At 45.5% G+C, this 18,086-nt stretch overlaps 1 protein-coding gene across 2 annotated transcripts; it reads left to right on the top strand.

The window, feature by feature from the left end:
* Nucleotides 1–970: 970 nt before the first annotated feature.
* Nucleotides 971–13,063, top strand: LOC143275927 (uncharacterized). 2 transcript variants are annotated; one of them, XM_076580269.1, is made up of 3 exons: nucleotides 971–1,020; nucleotides 5,744–5,858; nucleotides 9,118–13,063. In XM_076580269.1, the coding sequence occupies exons 2-3, from the start codon at nucleotides 5,798–5,800 to the stop codon at nucleotides 9,402–9,404; spliced, it is 348 nt and encodes a 115-aa protein (XP_076436384.1). In that variant the 5' UTR covers nucleotides 971–1,020; nucleotides 5,744–5,797; the 3' UTR covers nucleotides 9,405–13,063. The 2 variants fall into 2 exon arrangements, with proteins under 2 accessions (XP_076436384.1, XP_076436383.1); XM_076580268.1 differs by having other exon boundaries at nucleotides 9,115–13,063.
* Nucleotides 13,064–18,086: the final 5,023 nt, after the last annotated feature.

The following is an 18,086-nucleotide window of genomic DNA, read 5'->3' as shown; positions in this document are numbered from 1 at the left end:
GACTGAGTGAGCGTCCCTCCCAGAGTGGAGACCGCCACCACGTCCCTCAAACAACAGCCCCTCATGAATCTGCCGATACTGAAGACATTGACAGGACTCACCCCAAGCACGGAAGTGGAGGGGTATCGAAACTGAGATCACCATGAGAGCAAGGCACGAAAGGCCACAGACTTTGAGACTGTTTTGTTTATATTGATGATGATGAAGGAGGAGGAGGAGGATGACGATGACGATGACGATGTTGCTATGGAGGTCCATTTTGGTTTGGGACTGCGTGACAAGGCTGTACTCTACGCTTCCTGTCATAATGATATCCCGGCGTTAACCAGGCCCGAGAGATGCAGGCACTTGCAGTGTTGGTCAGGTAATTAGAGCAACACACCCAAAGACGCATCCTTGAAGTGGATGACACTCGACTGTGTGATCCCAGTCTCCCCATTTAAGCCCACAGCACACTCAACTCTGGTAGGAGCCGGCCACGGTCCGAAAAACCTCCTCCGCTGGGATTCGAACCCGCGTCCTCCCAGCCGTCAGTCCGCGACGATAACCACTTTGCCACGGCGGCTGGTATAAGTTTTTATATTGATATGCACTTGTATGTATCCTAATTTCTACTGTGTTTGTGTATGATTTTCAAGTTATGTTCGTACCTTGTTATGTACTATCCCCCCAATGTTCCTTGTGACCCCGGTACACTTGGTAAGAAAGACATTCTATTCTATATTCTATTCTAAATGACCGCCCCCCCTCCCCCCGTCTCCCCTCCCACCAAAAAAAAAGACAAAAAAAAAAGAAGACAACAACAACAACAACAAAAAGAAAAGAAAGAAAGAAAGACAAAAAACAAAAACAAAAAACTCCGGGAGTAAGCAAAATGAGCGGGGAACAATTTTGACAGAGGCCGTACCAGATTCACGAAACGGATTTAGATTTGAGAGTAGCATCCTCCCCCACAACACTGCATGGTGAAGAGGTGAGTGGATGTGTTTTCCTTTGTAGTTTGTCTCCGTGTAGGTACAGGTGAGTGTACATGCCTGGGTAATTCATGTGTGTGTGTGTGTGTGTGTGTGTGTGTGTGTGTGTGTGTGTGTGTGTGTGTGTATGAGTGTGTGTGTGTGTGTGTGTGTGTGTGTGTATGAGTGTGTGTGTGTGTGTGTGTGTGTGTGTGTGCGTGTGTGTGTATGAGTGTGTGTGTGTGTGTGTGTGTGTGTGTGTGTGTGTGTGTGTGTGTGTGTGTGTGTGTGTGTGTGTGTGTGTGTGTGTGTGTGTTGTTTGTTTGTTTGTGTGTGTGTGTGTTGTTTGTGTGTGTGTGTTGTTTGTTTGTGTGTATGTCTGTTTGTCTGTGTCTTTGTGTCTCTGTGTGCGTGAGCGATAGAGAGCACCATACACTTTCATATTTTATCGCGAATGTGTTGTTTGAAATAGATTATGTTACCAAGTGATTTGAATACATGTGAACATCCTTTGACATAACAGTGCTTCTTTTCAACAGAACGGCTCATGCTTTCATTTTGTTTGTCAGCATTGTCTGTCATATTTAACCGAAAAGACGAAACGTAAAAAAAAAAAAAAAAAGAAAAAAAAGAAGAAGAAAAAACCGAGTGACAATGTGAATGTGAATGTGAATGTTAGGGCGAAGAAATTTCCTAACGGAAGAATGTTCATGGTCTGATCATATTGTCTGCCTTTCATTTGACCTGCTGTTGTTGTTATTGTGTATATTGTCGTTGTTTATGTTGTTGTTTTTGAGGATTGTGATGTTATTGTTCCTCCTTTGCTGGTGAGACGATTCAAAATATTGTATTGTATTATATTGTATTACTCTTTTTTGTCACAACAGATTTCTCTGTGTAAAATTTGGGCTGCTCTCCGCAGGGAGAGAGCGTCGCGACACTGAGAGCGCCACCCATATTTTTGTATTTTTTCCTGCCTGACAATTGTATATGTTTTACTAAAATGGATTTGTCTTCAGAATTTTGCCAGGGACAACCCTTTTCTTGCCGTGGGTTCTTTTACGTGCGCTAAGTGCATGCTGCACACAGGACCTCGGTATATGGTCTCATCCGAATGACTAGCGTTAAGACCACCACCCAAGGTGTAGTGGAGGGGTGGGTTGTGGGGGTGGGGAGGATACTGGCGACGATGGGATTCGAACCAGTGCGCTCAGATTCTCTCGCTTCCTTAGCGGTCGCGTTACCTGTAGGCCATCACTCCGCGTGTACTCCGTGATCAGAGGTGGAGACCTCGTGTCCTTGAGAAAGGCACTTTGCTCCGACCTTCCTCAATCCACCCTGGTGTGAACGGGTACCCCGCATTTCGATCGGAGGAAGTTCAAACACACAGGGTGAGGACTGGGCCCCGCCTGCATATGACGAGCCCTAGATACAGTGAATATGATCAAATCACTACACTCCATAAGTGGAGTGACGGCCAAGTGGAGTGACGGCCAAGTGGAGTGACGGCCAAGTGGAGTGATGGCCTAGAGGTAATGCGTCTGCCTAGGGAAGCGAGAAAATGTGAGCGCACTGGTTCGAATCACGGCACAGCCGCCGATGTTTTCTCCCCCTCCACTAGACCTTCAGTGGTGGTCTGGATGCTAGTCATTCGGATGAGACGATAAACCGAGGTCCTGTGTGCAGCATGCACTTAGCGCACGTAAAAGAACCCACGGCAACAAAAGGGTTGTTCCTGGCAAAATTCTGTAGAAAAATCCACTTCGATAGGAAAAAAAATACAAATAAAAAAAAGGGTGGCGCTGTAGTGTAGTGACGCGCTCTCCCTGTGGAGAGCAGCCCGAATTTCACACAGAGAAATCTGTTGTGATAAAAAGAAATACAAATACAAATGTGGCCGTAAAAGGCTAACTTTAACCCGAACGTTTTTTTTTCTCAAAATACAGGTACCGATGGAGTGTGTGTGTGTGTGTTTTTGTGCGTGTGTGTGTGTGTGCGTGCGTGCGTCTGTGTGTGTGTGTGTGGTGGGGGGGGAGGGTGTTCGTGCATTCGTGTGTGTGTGTCTGTGTGTGTGTGTGTGTGTGTGTGTTCGTGCATTCGTGCGTGTGTGTATGTGTGCTCGCGCGCGTGTGTGTGTGTGCGCGCGCGTGGGCGCGCGCGTGCGAAAGTGTCATTTACACATCATCTTTGTTCATTTAATAACACGACAAACACCAATTTACTGATGGTTATTGTTTTCTTACCCTCTCTGATGCAGAAAGAATATTTCTGTTTCCATAAGCCACTGAACTCCGACATGGTGTAACGTGTGTACTTGATCTTCTGCATACCCCCGAAAACGGAGTATGGCTGCCTACATGGCGGGGTAAAAACGGTCATACATGTAAAAGCCCACTTGTGTACATACGAGTGAACGTGGGAGTTGCAGCCCACGAACGAAGAAGAAGATCTTCTGCATGGATTTACACACCAAAGGGGTTCAGACACCGACAGGTCAGCACACCTGTTGACCAGGGAGATCGTAAATAAATCTCCATTCTTGATGAACCCCACTACTATTCTGACGTTGCCAGGATCGAACTCCAGAGCCCTCAGATTGAAAGTCTGTACTGATGCTACAACCACTCATGTATTGCCTACTTCACGACAATAGCACCCACACTCCTCCTCCTCCTCCACCTCCTCCTCCTTCTTCTCCTTCTTCTTCTCTATCTTCTCCTCCTTCTCCTCCTCCTGCTTCTTCTTTTCCTTCTTCTTCTTCTCCTCCTCTTCGTTCTTCTTCTCCTCCTTCTCGTTCTTCTTCTCCTCCTCCTCGTTCTCCTCGTTCTCCTCCTCCTTCTTCTTCTTCTCCTCTTCCACCTCCTCCTTCTCCTTCTTTTCCTTCTTCTTCTCTTTCTTCTCCTCCTTCTCCTCCTCCTTCTTCTTTTCCTTCTTCTTCTTCTCCTCCTCCTCGTTCTTCTTCTCCTCCTCCTCGTTCTCCTCCTCCTCCTACTCGTTCTTCTCCTCCTCCTCCTCGTTCTTCTTCTTCTCCTTCTCCTCACCCTCCTTCTTCTTCTTCTCCTCCTCCGCCTCCTCCTCCTTCTTTTCCTTCTTCTTCTCTTTCTTCTCCTCCGCCTCCTCCTCCTTCTTTTCCTTCTTCTTCTCTTTCTTCTCCTCCTCCTTCTTCTTTTCCTTCTTCTTCTTCTCCTCCTCCTCGTTATTCTTCTCCTCCTCCTCGTTCTCCTCCTCCTCCTCGTTCTCCTCCTCCTCCTCGTTCTTCTTCTTCTCCTCGTTCTCCTCTTCCTCCTCCTCGTTCTCCTCCTCCTTCTCCTCGTTCTTCTTCTCCTCCTCCTCGTTCTCCTCTTCCTCGTTCTCCTCCTCCTCCTCGTTCTTCTCCCCCTCTTCCTCCTTCTTCTTCTCCTCCTCCTCCTCTTCGTTCTTCTCCTCCTCCTCGTTCTCCTTACCAGATTCACCTATGTCTGCCGGTGGTGACATGCAACCATTTATTTACCGGGGTACAAACTGGTTGGGGAGTTCCAAAACAGCGTCATGGAAGCCCTTGTACGATGGAACGTTGCCGTGCATGTTTGTTGTTGAGCACAGGCTTGAACCCCGTGTCCCTTGACTTTAATGAATCACCGTGTGTGTGTGTGTGTGTGTGTGTGTGTGTGTGTGTGTGTGTGTGTGTGCGTGCGCGCCTTGATTCTGTTAGTCTGGTCATTTTGTTTACCTTTGTGGGCTTTTGAGCTTTTATTGTTCCGTGCATGCATGTTGGTTATCTCCCCAAACCCCTCCTCCCCCACCCCCCACAACTTCCCTTCCTCCCCTCTCCCTCTCTCTCTCTCTTTGTTTCTGTCCGTCTGTCTGATTGTCTGTCTGTCTTTGTCTCTGTCTGTCTGTATCTCTCCCGTCGTCCCCCTCTCTGTCCTATTATTTGGTCTACTACTACTGCCACTACTACTACTACGACCATAATGATAATAATAAAAATAGCATAAACCCCCCCCCCCCAAAAAAAAAAAAATATCATCATTACTACTACTACTATTTTATACTGCTGCTACCACGACCACGACCACCGCAACCACCACCACGACATAATTTTTGTCATTTTGTATTATTTTCACAACTTTCAATGTTGCTACCAATAAGCATACTAATCCTAATGTTGCAGCTACCACCGACGACCCTCTGAAGAGATAACGACATTGATCATGATAGTGACATGGTGGTAGTAGTTATTGTAGCAGCAGTAGTAGTAGTAGTAGTACTAACAGCAGTCGTAGTAGTAATAGTAGCAGTAGTAGTTATATGACGCAATATGATGGGCTCTAAGCGCCTCACATAAAATACATACACAATCGAGCATAATGGCATACAGAAGCACATGAAGACAAATGCAGCAGCAGCAGCAGTAGTAGTAGCAAGCAGCAGCAGCAGCAGTAGTAGTAGTAGAAGCAGCAGCAGCAGCAGTAGTAGTAGAAGAAGCAGCAGCAGCAGCAGCAGTAGTAGTAGAAGAAGCAGCAGCAGTAGTAGCAGCAACAACAGCAGCAGTAGTAGCAGCAGCAGCAGCAGCAATAGTAGTATATGCGTGTGAATGACTGGTGCGAAAGCGCTTTTATTTGTCTCTGCACAAGATTCAGCGCAATGTAATAATAGTAATAATAATAATAATAAACAATAATAAAATAAGTATTGGTACTAGTATTAGTATTAGTAGTTGTAGTCATTGTAGTAGTGACGGCTGCGGCCATTTACTTGCACACATAGTGAAGCACTGATTCTCTGTGTGCCGGTCCCTTGATGTGCAGACATACAGGGCGGATCCAGCAGGACCCAGTTAGCTTCCAGACACAGCGACAGAGATGGCAGACCCTAAGGCTTTCATCGTGCTCCTCATCGTCCTTATCTCAGCCTCTGTCGTCAGTCAGTACAGGATTGTTCCATTTACACGCACAACTTAATTAATTAAAGAGCACAGATTAACAACAACAACAATAACAACAACAAAGAAAGAAAGAAAAAAACAAAAACAAAAACAAAAAGCACGCGAAAATCTGTTTCATAATCGCGCGTGCAAAACGTTGCATGAAACATACTTGCTGGTTGTCGGTACACACACACACACACACACACAGAGTTATGTATATGCCTGTGTCCTTGAGCACGAGTTGGTAAACGACATTAACACAATATCAGTTCATTTACGTCATCATCCTCATCCTCACCATCATCATCTAGTTCTTGTTCTTGTCCTCTTTCTCGTCCTCCTCCTTCATCTTTTGATCCTTCTTCTTCTCCTCCTGATCTCCATACACTGAACTAAAAGAGTGAAAAAAGACAATGACAAAAAGCTAAAACCTGAACGGTATATCATTTTAGTCAGCACATACTAAAAAACAAAACAAACCCAAATAAACAAAAAAAGCAGCAAAAAGACAAACAAACAAAACAAACAAACAAAAACAACAACTGAGCGATATATTGTTTGGTCGGAACACATTCAAGCACAAGATAGAGATACTTCAAACTATGAAATGAATGGTGTATCCTCTTCAAGTTTCCACACACACACAGTGAACATACAAAGCCGAAAAGTGCATACATCCTGTTTGTGAAGGCAGTGCAGTCATCATCAATCATTTAGTGCTGGTATGATTAACCACAGCACGTCACTGATAAAATCAACGTCTGTGTTTGACACGGATAAGGGAGTGCTAGACGTTTCCTTATCTTCAGAACCACGGCAATGTCAGCTGGTAAAAATGAAGGGCATTTGACGTTTGTCAAAATTCAGTGCGCTGTCTTTTTGCAGGAGTGGTTTGCATCTGGCTAAAAATAAGCAGATACTTGGTGTGTGTGTGTGTATGTGTGTGTGTGTGTGTGTGTGTGTGTGTGTGTGTGTGTGTGTGTGTGTGTGTGCGTGTTCATGCATCTTTTCTGATACGAAATGAAACATAAGTGCATAAATTGATACGTAAATGAATATATATATATATATATATATATATATATATATATATATATATATATATATATATATATATGAGAGAGATAGATAGATACATAGATAAACCCATCTATCCATCCACATGTGGGTTCTATACATTTCTTTCCGGTTGCTTTGTTGTTATATACTTGCCACCTGTTTTGTAGTTGTTTTTTAAATGCTATTTCGTGTTTATTTTATACATAATTCTGTTGTAGGATCTTGTTGCTTATATATATTTTTGTGTGTGTTCAACTTGAGAACATTTTAACATGTCTCACGAGCTATGCCCATTTTGTATTTGTATTTCTTTTTATCACAGCAGATTTCTCTGTGTGAAATTCGGGCTGCTCTCCACAGGAAGAGCGCGTCGCTACACTTCAGCGCCACCTTTTTTTTTTTTCTTTTTTTTCTCCTGCGTGCAGTATTTTTATTTGTTTTTCTTATCGAAGTGGATTTTTCTACAGAATTTTGCCAGGAACAACCCTTTCGTTGCCGTGGGTTCTTTTACGTGCGATAAATGCATGCTGCACATGGGACCTCGGTTTATTGTCTCATCCGAATGACTAGCGTCCAGACCACCACTCAAGGTCTAGTGGAGGGGGAGAAAATATCGGCGGCTGAGCCGTGATTCGAACCAGCGCACTCAGATTCTCTCGCTTCCTAGGCGGACGCGTTACCTCTAGGCCATCACTCCAAATTTAAATGTGTCTTCCTGTGATAGTCTTTGAGCTTTCTGCTGGTTGCTGAGGAAAAGCGCATCATGATTAAAACATCTGCTGCTCCTCCTCCTCTTTGTTCTCCTTGTTCTTCTTCTTGTTCGTCTTAATCTTGTTCTTGTTCGTCTCCTTAATTAACTAACTGACCGACTTAATGACCAAGGAACGAATCAACCAACCAACCAAACAACCAACTCACCAAGTATCCTTCCAACCAACCAAGTAACCACGAACGAACGAACGAATTTACAAACCAATCAGTTAAGTAACTAGCTAACTAATCATCTAAGTAACCGACCAACTAATCAGCTTACCAAGTTACCAACCAATTAACCAACCAACCAATTCACCAACCAACCAATTAACTTACTAACTGACCGACCAACCAGCCAACCAACCAACTGACCACCCAACTTTCCAACTAACCACGTAACTAACTAACTAACCAACTAACTAACTAACTAACCAACTAACCAACCAATTAACCAACCAACCAACCAACCAACCAGCCAACCAATTGACTTACTAACTACCTGACCGACCAACCAACCAACCAATTAACTTACCAACTTGCCAACCAACCAATCAACGAACCAATCAACCAACCACCCAACCAGTTAACCAACCAACCAATTATCTTACCAACCAACGAACCAACCAAACAAACTAACCAACCAACCAACGAACCAACCAAACAAACTAACCAACCAATCAACGAACCAACCAACTAACCAACCAACCAACGAACCAACCAAACAAACTAACCAACCAACCAACGAACCAACCAAACAAACTAACCAACTAATTAACGAACCAACCAAACAAACTAACCAACCAACCAACGAACCAACCAAACAAACTAACCAACTAATTAACGAACCAACCAAACAAACTAACCAACTAATTAACGAACCAACCAACGATCCAACCAAACAAACTAACCAACCAATCAACGAACCAACCAACCAAACTAACCAACCAATCAACGAACCAACCGAACAAACTAACCAACCAATCAACGAACCAACCAAACAAACTAACCAACCAATCAACGAACCAACCGAACAAACTAACCAACCAATCAACGAACCAACCGAACAAACTAACCAACCAATCGACGAACCAACCGAACAAACTAACCAACCAACCAACGAACCAACCGAACAAACTAACCAACCAATCAACGAACCAACCGAACAAACTAACCAACCAATCAACGAACCAACCGAACAAACTAACCAACCAATCAACGAACCAACCGAACAAACTAACCAACCAATCGACGAACCAACCGAACAAACTAACCAACCAATTAACGAACCAACCAACGAACCAACCAAATAAACTAACCAACCAATCAACGAACCAAAAACGAACGAACCAACCAACTAACCAACCAAGTCAACGAACCACTGACACTGGTTCAGCACTTGTCTATCCCTGTGTATTCCCCGCGGGACCTGCCCTCACCCAGCAGTCCAGGCACAGTGCCGCAGCGGGCCAGACCTGTGTGGGCGGGAGCAGAACGTGTGCATGGTGTCCAACGTGCCGTATTGCTGCCCCGGCCAGTACATGACCCTCAGCACGCAGGGCACCACCGTCATCTCCTGCAGGTGCCAGAGCAACGGCGAGCTGGGCGCGCAGTGCGTCACCTACGCCGGAAGGAGCCGCGCCTCCACCAGCGTCGTCGTCACTTCCGCTTCCGCTTCCGGGATGACATGCGCGTTGTTGGCTTCCGTCCTCTGGTGGTGGTGGTGGTTGTAGGGTGTGAGGAATGTGTGAAGAGTGTGGGGGGAGGGTGGGCGCGGTTGGGGGACAGGCAAGGGAAACAAATTTTTATTTCAAGAGGGTAGTGGAATAGTGGTATAAGCATGACAATTTCTTTTCCCCCATTTTTTTTTTTTTAATATACGGCCCTCTGGGCAAACGTTAGTGGTTGTGGCTGCTGTTGGTGGTTGTTTAGTTATTGTGTTGGGATTGTACGGGGAGGGGCACGAAAGGAAACTGACCAATGACCAGTGTGAACTCTGTAGGTGTTGGCTTATTATGAGACAAGGTGGAGGAGAATAAATTCTGTTTATGTCCTGTCCTGTCTCACACACACACACACACACACACACACACACACACACACACACACACACACACACACACACACACACACACACACGCACACACACACACACACTGGTGATTGTAGACCAGGGTTTTTATGTGTTCACATCATTGAACGAAGCTGGTATGTATATAGGAGAAAAAATAATGAAAAAAGAAAGAAAGAAAGAAAGAAAAAAAAAGCACGTGACCTGAATAGCACTTGCATGATACGCGATTGCTTTGTTTATTTGTTTGCAATTATGATGTGGGATTGATTTGGGTGGCGGGGCATACACAAACACACACACACACACACACACACACACACACACACACACACACACATACACACACACACACACACACACACACACACACACACACGCACCCACGCAAGAACGCACGCACAATTGTTATGATATGAGATTGCTTTGTGGGGCGGGGGGCACACACACACACACACACACACACACACATACACACATATATATGTATATGTATGTATGTATGTATATATGTAATTGTTTAATCTACAATTCTGGTTTTTACCTTCAATTTTCTGCTCATGTTTGTTTTGGAGAGAAATATTCTTAAAAAAAATAAATAATAAAAAACAGAGAAGGGAAGAAGAGTAAGCTATTTTGATTCTGCACAAACTGAAAAAAACAAACAAAAAATCCCAGACCAAATGTATTTTATGTGGCAGAATTTGATTTTCATTTGTACTGTGTTTGATTATACTGTACTGTACTGTACTGTTCTGTACTGTACTGTACTGCATTATTGTATTGCATTGCATTGTGTTACATTGCATTGTAAGTGAGAGCTGAATGACCAAGTCGTTCTCCACTGATTTCATTTACAGTTTCGTCTGTGAAGGACTAGGAAACAAGACTGCACTGGCCCTTAGTGCTGTAGCCTCGGGGGCCGACTGTCCTGAAGCACTACTGGCCCTTAGTGCTGTAGCCTCGGGGGCCGACTGTCCTGAAGCACTACTGGCCCTTAGTGCTGTAGCTCGGGGGCCGACTGTCCTGAAGCACTACTGGCCCTTAGTGCTGTAGCCTCGGGGGCCGACTGTCCTGAAGCACTACTGGCCCTTAGTGCTGTAGCCTCGGGGGCCGACTGTCCTGAAGCACTACTGGCCCTTAGTGCTGTAGCCTCGGGGGCCGACTGTCCTGAAGCACTACTGGCCCTTAGTGCTGTAGCCTCGGGGGCCGACTGTCCTGAAGCACTACTGGCCGAGAGAGCGGGAATCAACTCGGTTCATACTCTCTCCACTTTGATCACATTCTTGCACTGATTGCCTGCACAGCAGTTACCTCCTCTGTTGTTCAGATGGTCACAGGCGGACACGACGACCGATTAGCATACATCCATACAACTGTATTGTATTGTATTGTATTGATTGCATTGTACTGTATTGTATTGTATTTATTGTATTGTATTGTATTGTATTCACAACGAATTTTTCTTTTTGAAATTCGGGTTCTTCTTCCCAGGGAAGGTCATGGCCATAGTGTATTTGTATTTGTATTTCTTTTCATCACAACAGATTTCTCTGTGTGAAATTCGGGCTGCTCTCCACAGGGAGAGCGCGTCGCTACACTTCAGCGCCACCCATTTTTTGTATTTTTTCCTGCGTGCAGTTTTGTTTGCTTTTCCTATTGAAGTGGATTTTTCTACAGAATTTTGCCAGGAACAACCCTTTTGTTGCCGTGGGTTCTTTTACGTGCGCTAAGTGCATGCTGCGCACGGGACCTAGGTTTATCGTCTCAGCCGAATGACTAGCGTCCAGACCACCACTCAAGGTCTAGTGGAGGGGGAGATAATATCGGCGGCTGAGCCGTGATTGGAACCAGCGCGCTCAGATTCTCTCGCTTCCTAGGCGGACTCGTTACCTCTTGGCCATCAGTGAGACATTCTATCATGATTGTTGTTGTCGTCGTCGTCGTCGTCGTCGTTGTTGTTGGTTTCTTTCTCTCGCTTAAAAAAAATCTTGTACATAATTATATGAAAACATTAATTATCTTATGACGTCAGTCAGTCACGATCACCATTGATGTCTTGATTTTATCTTGACTTGTGCTGCACGCCATCTTCCTTTTATGTCATTCGAAAGACTGGCACTCAGCGAACTATTCAGTCTTTGTCACATTAAGAGAGGTAAGAAGAAGACTGCTTTCACACGGGGTTTGAACCTTAATCCCTTTGCTCACGAAGCCATGTGTTGAACACTAAGCCAAGGACAACTGAGCGAGACATGGCACAGAGATTAAAAGTTTTTTTTAGTTTAATAAGAAGGTTGTGTGTGTGTGTGTGTGTGTGTGTGTGTGTGTGTGTGCAGAATTCAAAATGTTCATCAAAAGAAAGAAGTAGCCTTTAAAATGTGCCGTGTTGTGTTGTTTTGTGTTGTGTTGTGTTATGTTGTGGTGTGGTATGGTGTGCGTGTGTTTGTGTGTGTGTGTGTGTGTGTGTGTGTGTGTGTGTGTGTGTGTGTGTGTGTGTGTGTGTGTGTGTGTGTGTGTGTGATTTTTCCTTGCATTCAAATGATATATTTCTTGCGATCTTCTGCTGTGTTGATTTTACCAGAGTATTGTATTACGTTGCATTGTATATCATTGTATTGCGTTGCATTGCATTGTTTCATATTGCATTGCATTTCATTGTATGTCATTGTATTGTAATGCACTGCATTCTATTGCATTGCATTGTATTATTGTATTACATTGCATTGTATTGTATTGTTTTATTGCATTGCATTGTACTGTATTGTAGTGTATTGCATTGCATTGCATTGCATTGTATTGTATTGTATTGTATTGACACATCATGTTTCTCTTCCTTCTCCCTGGGTAGAGTACGTCAACACAGAACAACACCACTCTGTTTCCTGTCTGCAGTTGTAGTTCCTTTATCATCAAAGTGGATTTTTTAACGTAATTTTGTCAGGGACGATCTTTTTCAGGTGCGCTAAAGTCATGCACCCGAAAGACTATAACCCAGACCACCAATGACGGTCGTGTGGAATGTGAAGTACACTATCCTAGGACTCGAACCCCGTAGGCACTCCTTTCCTGGCCGGGTGCATGGCCGCTAGGTCACCGCTGCACCTCCAGTGAATCGCGTACAGCCCAACATGATGATTTGAAGATGGTCTTCAGATGAGCTATTGTACTTTCATCAGCCCCTCTCCCCTCCCCCCACCCCACCCTACCCTACCCCCTAGAACTATGGCGAATATTATGTGCAAGTTGTGTCGTTCTGTACAGAGCTGAATATTTGTCGACAAAGGTCACGTGCAGTACTGACTTTCTTGATGTTCTTGTAAAAAAAAAATTAGAGTAATGTAAAAAAAAAAAAAGAGTAATGTAAAAAAGAAAAAGAAAAGAAAAGAAAAAAGATTATTAATTAAAAATGTATATATGTGTTTGTTTGTTTTTTAAATAAAGAATTTATCTCTAGCTTCCTGAATATTCAAAAATAGTGTCTGCCTCCACGTCTGTGCGTCTGTCTTGTGCTTGCCCATCTGTGTGTGTGTGTGTGTGTGTGTGTGTGTGTGTGTGTGTGTGTGTTGTGTGTGTGTGTGTGTGTGTGTGTGTGTGTGTGTGTGTGTTGTGTGTGTGTGTGTGTGTGTGTGTGTGTGTGTGTGTGTGTGTGTGTGTGTGTGTGTGTGTGTGTGTGTGTGTGTTGTGTGTGTGTGTGTGTGTGTGTGTGTGTGTGTGTCTGTCTGTCTGTCTGTCTGTCTGTCCGTCTCTCTCTCTCTCTGTCTTTGTCTCTCTCTATCTGTCTTTGTCTCTGTCTGACTGTCTGTCTGTCTCTCTCTCTCTCTGTCTCTCTCTTTCTCTGTCTGTCTGTCTGTCTGTTTCTCTCGGTGTCTCTGTCTTTGTCTCTCTGTCTGTCTCTGTGTGTCTCTTTAAAGAGTGCTTTTGAATGTCGGCAATTCCTCTGCACGCAGGATGTGCCTGAATGAATCTTCGTTTTGTCCCCTTCCCGCCCCCAGCCCTCCTTTGTACTGTGACCCAAGGCCGATGTACATTAAAAACATTTCTGAGTTCTGAGTTCTGTGTGTCTCTGTCTCTCTCTCGCTCCACCCCCCCCCCTCTCTCTCTCTGTCTCTGGATCATCCGTTGTACACCACGATGGCCCTCATTTACAAAGCGTCAGCTGCCCACGCCCACCCCGACCCCCACCCCTCACCCTCCGCCGCTCGGCACAGGAGGTAAGATGGATCAGTGACACCAGCAGCCAACACACTCACCTACACGTCTTGTTTAACCTCGACCCGACCTCTGACTCCTCCCCTACCTTCCCTGGCTGTCAGTATCTTAATTACACAAAGCAGTGGCTCGTCTCGTTCTGAAATACAGTTTGGTATGCCGATGAAAAAAAAAATCACCAACGCCACAAAGAAAAAACAAAACACCAACACTAACACAACAGAACAACAACAACGAAGATGTGGGTGTGTGTGTGTGTGTGTGGGGGGGGGGGGGGGTGTCTTTGAACACTAGGAGAAGCGTGAGCGAAGGAAGCAGGGCTCAACTTCTGGAGATGTTTGCAACACCTGTGGGAAGTGCTGCGCATCCAGAGTCGGCCTCTTCTCCCATATGAGGACACACACCGACAGGTAAGCCTGCCTGCCTACTCATCCGTCGGACCGACGGGAGACTCCATCAGAACATTGCAGTCTCACGTCCGTCTTCAAGAGACAGCAATCACCACCTCCAATCAAACTAAGACCGTGTTGTTGCTGCGTGTTGTTTTTTTGTGTTTCTTTTTTGTTTTTTGGTTTTTTTATGTGTTCGAGGGAAAATCATCTAAAAATCCAAATGGTCTTGTGTACTTATATCTGTTTTTATGGAGAAAAATTCAACAACAACAAAAATTCAAACGAATTTCTCTCTCTCTCTTTCAAATATTAACAAACAAACAAATATCGTTCTCTTGCTATATCTTTGTTCAAGGGGAATAACTAAAATAATAAAATAGATAAAAAATCTATATTCTTATGTGGAGTGATGGCCTAGAGGTAACGGTTCCGCCCAGGAAGCGACAGAATCTGAGCGCACTGGTTCGAATCACACCGGCAGTCGCCAGTGTTTTCTCCCCCTCCACTGGATCTTAAATGGTGGTCTGGACTCTAGTCATTCGGATGAGACTATAAACCGAGGTCCCGTGTGCAGCATGCACTTAGCGCACGTAAAAGAACCCACGGCAACAAAATCCACTTTGTTAGGAAAAACAAATAAAACTGCACCACTCAAGGTCTAGTGGAGGGGGAGAAAATATCGGCGGCTGAGCCATGATTCGAACCAGCGCGCTCAGATTCTCTCGCTTCCTGGGCGGACGCGTTACCTCTAGGCCATCACAGTGTGCTTTCTGTAGGCGCCCGTGGCGGTATTGTGCCACATGGCAGTAATCTGGGCACGTGTGAATTGTGCCACATGGCAGTAATCTGGGCACGTGTGTATTGTGCCACATGGCAGTAATCTGGGCACGTGTGAATTGTGCCACATGGCAGTAATCTGGGCACGTGTGAATTGTGCCACATGGCAGTAATCTGGGCACGTGTGAATTGTGCCACATGGCAGTAATCTGGGCACGTGTGTATTGTGCCACATGGCAGTAATCTGGGCACGTGTGAATTGTGCCACATGGCAGTAATCTGGGCACGTGTGAATTGTGCCACATGACAGTAATCTGGGCACGTGTGAATTGTTCCACATGACAGTAATCTGGGGACGTGTGAATTGTGCCACATGGCAGTACTCTGGGCACGTGTGAATTGTGCCACATGGCAGTACTCTGGGCACGTGTGTATTGTGCCACATGGCAGTAATCTGGGCACGTGTGTATTGTGCCACATGGCAGTAATCTGGGCACGTGTGAATTGTGCCACATGGCAGTAATCTGGGCACGTGTGAATTGTGCCACATGACAGTAATCTGGGCACGTGTGAATTGTGCCACATGACAGTAATCTGGGCACGTGTGAATTGTGCCACATGGCAGTAATCTGGGCACGTGTGAATTGTGCCACATGGCAGTAATCTGGGCACGTGTGAATTGTGCCACATGGCAGTACTCTGGGCACGTGTGTATTGTGCCACATGGCAGTAATCTGGGCACGTGTGTATTGTGCCACATGGCAGTAATCTGGGCACGTGTGAATTGTGTCCATGGCTGGTGACGTGCTGCCCAACAGGAAGTGTCACTGAGTGCAGAAGCGTTCATCCAGGGTTAGTCAGCTCAGCGCCACGGGACCCTGACACACGAGGGCCTCTGTACCAGGGATTGATGATGATGATGATGATGATGATGATATGAGTATTATACAGTGCCTGTGCTCGGTTGAAGACTAAGCTCTAAGTGCTTTACAAACACGGAGTCATTTGCACAACAGGCTGCCTACCTGGAGGGGGGGTACGGTGGGAGGGGTGGGGGGAGGCGGGAGCGGGGTGGACGGGGGGTAGTTGGCCTTTGGGAACCATCCTAACGCCGACTGTCCTAAAACCCTCTGAGCTGAGAGAGTGAGGGTATAACTTGGGCAAGACACTCTACACTACAATCAAATTCCAGCCCATAATTGTAGTCGGGACAGCAGTTGCCTCCTCTGCTGTTCTGATGGCCGCAGTTGAGCACGACTGACTGTTATACATACAAAAACAACAACAACAACAACAACAACAACAACACACACACACACACACACACACACACACACCACTCTCCCCCAGGGGACTTGTCAGTGTTTTAAATTGCCCCCCCCTCCCCCCTCACCCCCTCCTGCTGTCCCCCACCAACATTATCTGTCCCAAAGTGTCCCCCTCCCCCCTCACCCCCTCCTGCTGTCCCCCACCAACATTATCTGTCCCAAAGTGTCCCCCTCCCCCCTCAACCCCCTCCTGCTGTCCCCCACCAACATTATCTGTCCCAAAGTGTCCCCCTCCCCCCTCAACCCCCTCCTGCTGTCCCCCACCAACATTATCTGTCCCAAAGTGTCCCCCTCCCCCCTCAACCCCCTCCTGCTGTCCCCCACCAACATTATCTGTCCCAAAGTGTCCCCCTCCCCCTTTCGCACACAAACGTCTACTGGTTTTACTGTATATCATATCAAAACATCCCGTGCATATTTTGACATGTTTATGCGTTATCATGACCTGTTGGCAGGTTTTAACCACTGACCAGCACTGTGTGATGGCACGCTGCTGCCCATCATCCCCGTGTTCTGACTGTTAGGAGGTCACATCTCTGCATTATTTCAATGTCCTGTTATTATCTATATTATTTTTTTAAAACTGATCACTGACTAAGAGTGTTCAATGGCTTTAGTGTGTGACTGTTGTGAGGTAGTTTGACTTTACGAGGGAATGTGACCATTAACTGAGCAAGCACTACTGACAACTGCTGACCATTACTGACCACAACGTTCCCATGCTGACAACTGACCACAAACCCAATTCGTTCAGACCGCGTTGTTCTGTCACGTTTGTGCATTATTATTATTATGACTGGCCGGGGTTTTTTTTGTTTTGTTTTTTGACCGATAATATTGCTGACCACTAACTGCACAGAAGCAGCTGGTACAAATTGCTGAAATAAAAAAAGAAGAGCTGGCGATCCACTTGACTATTCTTTACTTTTGACGTCATCTCCCTTTTTTACATCACGGGAGGGACGTCACGTCTTTTTTTTTTTTTTTTTTTTTTAAACCTTCACCTTCAACTCTCCACAGGTGATCTGGCAACCAGCATCCTCCAATCCTCTCGGTTTTCTGACCTCCTGATTAACCACTTGTTTCGAAAAGTGCCAGATTTCTCTTGTTGGCTTTTGAGACCAGTTCCGCTGCCTGATTCTGTGGACAGCCGGACTGTGGTCAGGGACATGTGGCCACCGCCTTGTGAGGTCAGCCTGGCGCTGCTACAAGGGACTGTCGTTTATATTACCTGTGTTGTCATGAAAACTATGTCCACTTCTAATAGTTATACCTTCTCTTCAATGATTAAGTGCAGTGTTAAGCTGTCATGCTTTTTCTGCTTGCAAGTATATTTGTTTTACTACCAAAGCGGGTTTTTTTCCCCACATGATTTTGCAAGGAGCAGCCATTTTGTTGCAGTAAGTTTTTTCCCCATGCTAATTAACTGCATGCTGCACACGGGGCTTCGGTTTATCGTTTCATCCAGACGACTAGTGCCGAGACCACCAAGAGGTCATGGCGCCCGTTGCTCTTTGCCAAAGCCTATTTTCAAGTACGCGGGTTGGTAATTAAACCAAGTACACAGTCTGAATCTGTCAATGCTGGATTGTATTCTCGATGTTAAATCCTGGATGACATTCAACAAATTAAAGT

Source organism: Babylonia areolata, chromosome 31 (genome assembly GCF_041734735.1).
Source record: "Babylonia areolata isolate BAREFJ2019XMU chromosome 31, ASM4173473v1, whole genome shotgun sequence".
NCBI classification, from domain to species: Eukaryota; Metazoa; Mollusca; class Gastropoda; order Neogastropoda; family Buccinidae; genus Babylonia; species Babylonia areolata.
The sequence above is the reverse complement of the archived record's forward strand: the minus strand, read 5'-3'. Positions and strand labels throughout refer to the sequence as shown.